Below are 5,424 nucleotides of genomic sequence, written 5' to 3'. Positions count from 1 at the left end.
GCTCTTTCATTCTGTTTTGTTGTTGTTGTAGTTCTATTTCAATGTGTTATTTTTTGTTTTACCTACTATTCTACACTACATTATTATATTAATACATTCTCATTGACACCTGTTGTTTTCTAAGGAGAAACAGAAATTTTGTAGATCCAGATGGAAGGAGAGAAGGGGTGGAACTTGGAGGAGTAAAAGAAGGGGAACCAATAATCACTATGGGTTATATTAGAAAAAAAAATCAATTTTAATAAAAGGAAAAAAGTTATTTAGCATAGCTATGTGACAAAATACCTGAGTCTTTTGTGGATACTATTTCTTTTAATATTCACATAGAGCTGCAGTATATGAACAAATGTCACAGAACAAACAGAAAACTGAGAACCCACGAGTTTACCATGTGCAGATTAACCCACTGGACAAAGTGCCTTATCTGACTCCATCCCCTAGTTCTATGCAGCCAGCACAGAATGACTCCTAGTGCTGCCATAATGAAAGGAGGATCAGCATCATTGCACATCAAGCCTGGAAGCACAGATGCTACTCTGCATAGTCTTTTTCTTCAGACCAAATTATTTTCATAGTCTGAAGAGAATGATTTAAGAGGACCTATCAAGCTTGATAGGGTTAGAATGGTTTTTTAAAAAAATGAATTAATTCTTTTATTAATTTTGGAGTAGAGAAAGCAGAGGAGGCATGATCACTTTTTTTCAAGTATTTCAATGATTTTATTCATGAATTTTTTTGTATCATTTTGAAATTTTTTGTATCATTGCATATTAACAATTAACATATGAAAAACAAAATTTTAATTATAGAGCTAACAAGGATGCAGTAAGCTATCTGTTTCTAGTGCAAGTTGAACACGATAAAAATCCATTGGAGAAATGGTATAAGATGTTATTGAATGGGGCTATAGATATTGAACTAGTGATTTGTTGCTATTCACAGTTAACTTATTAGAAGAACTCAGAGAAACTAAGTGTTATATTATGAAGATTTAAGAAGGCACTGAAAAAATTTCATGAATAAAGTGGTTACCATTTATATAGTTCTGAAATATAAAAGAAAACAATTAGAGAAGAGGCAAATATGTAAAAAATACAAATGAAAAATGATCAGAGACTTTACCATGTTGGGAACAAAATTGAGATGAAACATCTTAAATATTCTTGGGCTTTCATATACTCCTTAATAGCCACTCAGTGCCACTTTATATGTTTAATATAACATTTTTGTACTATTATAAAAAAACCTTTGCAATGTATCCTTAGACTATTCACTTCTAAGAACCCCAAAGCTAAGGGTGTAATCAGACATCTGACACCTATAACAGAGAGTTCACCACTATTTGTATAACCTAACTACCTGATAGTTCCACAAATATATTTGTTAAATGACTTGACTTATAGCTTCTTTTAGTTCTGTATCTATAAAAATCTTCATAAAACTGTTGTCACATAGGATAATGATATTTGGGCCATCTGACTTCATTTTCCTGGTCCATGATCACTCATATTTGGCTCCAGAAGTAGATAGTTATATGACATTTGGGGGTGATATCTATGTTTTTATGTTAACAAAATTGGCAAATTGGGAAGTAAATAGCATGTAAAATTATATTTTATTACACAAAACACAACATAAAAAGCAAAGAAGCCTCCCAGGTTGAAGACAGGGAAAGCTAAATGGTATCATTTAGATATGAAATACAGGTGGAGTGGTTGAAGAAAATGATTAGTTTGATATGGGAACACAGTGTAAGAGGAATATGTGGAAATTTCTATAAATAATGAGTATCATAAGAATAAATAGATCATTGCAGTTATGGATCTTGACTGTTGTAGAGAGATATTAATAGTAAAGTAGTAACTTTTAAGAAATAGAACATATGACAAAATAACAAGTAACAGAGTGAGGCTCATCAGTCTCATTTTATTCACAGAAAATGACAAAACCACATTTCCAAGAAAAAAGGGTATTCATGTGCTGGGCAATGGAGATAACCATGAAAAACTATGAGGACAATCAAAGAAATACAGCGATGTGCAAATTGAGAACATTACAAACGCAAATATTTTCATTTCCCTCAACAGGAACAATTCACACAAGAGATGGAGGCTGAAAACCATACCACGGTGGCAGAGCTAATCATCTTGGGACTAACAGAGGACCCTAAGCTGTGTATAGTCTTTTTTGTGATATTTCTAGGAGTATACATTGTCACTTTAGTAGGCAATATCAGCATCATCACGTTGATAAGAATTTCCTCCCAGCTGCACACACCCATGTACCTATTTCTCAGTCACCTGGCTTCTGTAGACATTTTATATTCAACCTCGGTCTCTGTTATAATGCTTATGGAGCTCCTTGGACATGGGCTAGCCTTACCTGTAGCTGCCTGTGCAGCTCAGCTCTGTATCACAGTGTCATTTGGGTCAGCTGAGTGCTTCCTATTGGCTGCCATGGCCTATGATCGCTATGTAGCAATCTGTTCACCTCTCCTGTATTCGACACTCATGTCCCCTAGAGTCTGTTTTCTATTGTTGGGAATGTCCTATGTTGGTGGCTGCATGAATGGTTGGACATTTACTGGTTGTTTGTTAAGTTTGTCCTTTTGTGGACCAAATCAGATAGATCACTTTTTCTGTGACTTCTCCCCTTTGCTGAAACTTTCCTGCTCAGATATCTCCATTATTGGAATCATCCCGTCTATCTCTTCTGGCTCCATTATTGTGGTGACAGTTCTTGTCATAGCTGTCTCCTACATCTACATTCTTATTACCATCCTGAATATGCGCTCCACTGAGGGTCGCCACAAGGCTTTCTCCACCTGCACCTCTCACCTCACTGCAGTCACTCTCTACTATGGAACCATTACCTTCATTTATGTGATGCCCAAGTCGAACTACTCTACTGAACAGAACAAGGTGCTTTCTGTATTCTACACAGTGGTGATTCCTATGCTGAATCCTCTCATCTATAGCCTGAGGAACAGAGATGTAAAGGATGCTCTGAGGAAAGCTACTGTCAGAGTATATTCATAGATTCTCTTGAATTTAAGAAATTTGTGGTGGTTTACTTTACCTATGACACACTGAGTATTTATTACATGATACCTAAATGATTACTTGATACTAAATCCTGTTTAATGTCTGACTAAATTTTAGTTTCTTTTTATGTGAATTCACTTATTTCTCACAACGTCATATATATGTAGTGCCATTGTTTTTTTTCCCTCTTTGTGTGTATGTATAAATTGCCCGAGTAAAGACAGAATGTAGATTGACTATATAGTTGTGAAGGTAAGAATTGATGTTTTTGTTATCTAAGTAGTTGTTCTCTAAAAATCTGTAAACTTTTCATTTAATTTTACAATGAATCTATTAGATTGGGTATTATAAATTGCTCTGTTTATAGATAAGAAAAGTGACTCTTGGAGAAACAGGATAGATTTTTTACAGAGGAGTGTGGATTTAGTGGTGATCCTTTGCATCATGTACTTACTGCACACTCCAGCACAATCTGTATAGTGGTGTCAGCACTGCTATCATATAGAGGATGTATCGAGAGTTAGCACTCGTAAGTTAGTGTTGAGTCAACCTTTTAATAAATGTTATGCTAATATTATCTAAGTTACATATATCAAAGAGTAAGAATAAATCTCAAAAACCCCAGATAAATTATCATTTTTTTAAAAGGAAATCAGGTCTTGATAACATAGAAGATTTGGCTTGAGTTTTAGTCATATTTATGTACACACTTAAAAACAGAGTTGTTGAAATGATATAAACAATACTTGAAGAGTGTTAGAAGGGGCATTTAAAAAATTTCCATGTTGTTGTTAATGGCTGTGCAAGAGTCTGCCAATACAAATCAGTGAATAAATTAGAACTTATAAAAAATACTAGAAAAAAATTACACCCCCCCAACTCCCCTACCCACCCACACCCATTCTTGGCCCTGATGTTTCCCCTGTACTGGGACATATAAAGTTTGCAAGACCAAGGGGTCTCTCTTCCCAATGATGGCCGACTAGGCCATATTCTGCTACAGCTTGAGACACAAGCTCTGGGGTTACTGGTTAGTTCATATTGTTGTTCCACCTATAGGGTTGCAGACCCTTTCAGCTTCTGGGTACTTTTTCTAGCTCCTCCATTGGGGGCCCTGTGTTCCATCCATTAGCTGACTGTGAGCATCCACTTCTGTGTTTGCCAGGCATTGGCATAGCCTCACGTGAGACAGCTATATCAGGGTCCTGTCAGCAAAATCTTGCTGGCATATGCAATAGTGTCTGTGTTTGGTGGCTGATTATGGGATGGATCTCCTGGTGGGGCAGTCTCTGGATGGTCCATCCTTTCATCTCAGCTCCAAACTTTGGCTCTGTAACTCCTTCCATGGGTGTTTTGTTCCCAATTCTAAGAAGGGGCAAATTGTCCACACTTTGCTCTTCCTTCTTTCTTGAGTTTCATGTGTTTTGCAAATTGTATCTTGGGTATTCTAAGTTTCTGGGCTAATATCTACTTATCAGTGAGTGCATATCATGTGAGATCTTTTGTGATTGGATTACCTCACTCAGGATGATATTCTCCAGATCCATCCATTTGTCTGCGAATTTCATAAGTTCATTGTTTTTAATAGCTGAGTATATATGTATATATATATATATATATATATATATATATATATATATATATATGTACTCCACTTATCAGTGAGTACATACTACATATGTTCTTTTGTTTCTGGGTTATATCACTCAGAATATTTTCTAGTTCCATCCACTTGCCTAAGAATTTCATGAATTAATTGTTTTTAATAGCTGAGTAGTTCTCCATTGTGTAAATGTACCACATTTTCTGTATACATTCCTCTGTTGAGGGACATCTGGGTTCTTTCTAGCTTCTTGCTATCATAAATAAGGCCTCTATGAACATAGTGGAGCATTATCCTTGTTATATGTTGGAGTATCTTTTGGGTATATGCCCAGTAGTGGTATAGCTGGGTCTTCAGGTAGAGCTATTTCCAATGTTCTCAGGAACTACCAGATTGATTTCCAAAGTGGTTTTATCAGCTTGCAATACCACCAGCAATGAAGGAGTGTTCCTCCTTCTTCACATCCTTGCCAACATCTGCACCCTCATAGAGGCAAAGGAGAGGCGGGAAAAGGGCAGATGGGATGGAGGGGTTGTGGAAGGTTATTTGGGAAGGGAGATATCATTTGAGATGTAAATGAATGAAATGATTCATTAAAAAGTTAAAAAAAAACAAGCGGGCCTTATCAATGTAAGACTCATCAATATTATCATTAAAGTTATAAGTAGTAACAGGAAAAATCTTTTAAAAGTAAGATAATATAAAATGCAATTATAAGCAATAAATTTAACCACATAGTCATTGAAACTATGATAAAATTGTGGAAATTTTGTACAT

At 35.7% G+C, this 5,424-nt stretch overlaps 1 protein-coding gene across 1 annotated transcript; it reads left to right on the top strand.

Moving 5' to 3' along the window:
• The first annotated feature begins 2,093 nt into the window (after nt 1–2,093).
• On the top strand, nt 2,094–3,038 carry LOC110297569 (olfactory receptor 5P53). Its single transcript, XM_021166369.2, has one exon. It carries the CDS (start codon nt 2,106–2,108, stop codon nt 3,036–3,038), a length of 933 nt encoding a protein of 310 aa, XP_021022028.1. The 5' UTR covers nt 2,094–2,105.
• Nucleotides 3,039–5,424: the final 2,386 nt, after the last annotated feature.

This window comes from Mus caroli, unplaced genomic scaffold (genome assembly GCF_978045245.1).
Source record: "Mus caroli unplaced genomic scaffold, Mus_caroli_1 scaffold_8, whole genome shotgun sequence".
Classification (NCBI taxonomy): domain Eukaryota; kingdom Metazoa; phylum Chordata; class Mammalia; order Rodentia; family Muridae; genus Mus; species Mus caroli.
Note: the sequence above shows the minus strand (reverse complement) of the source record. Positions and strands in the feature narration are given on the sequence as shown.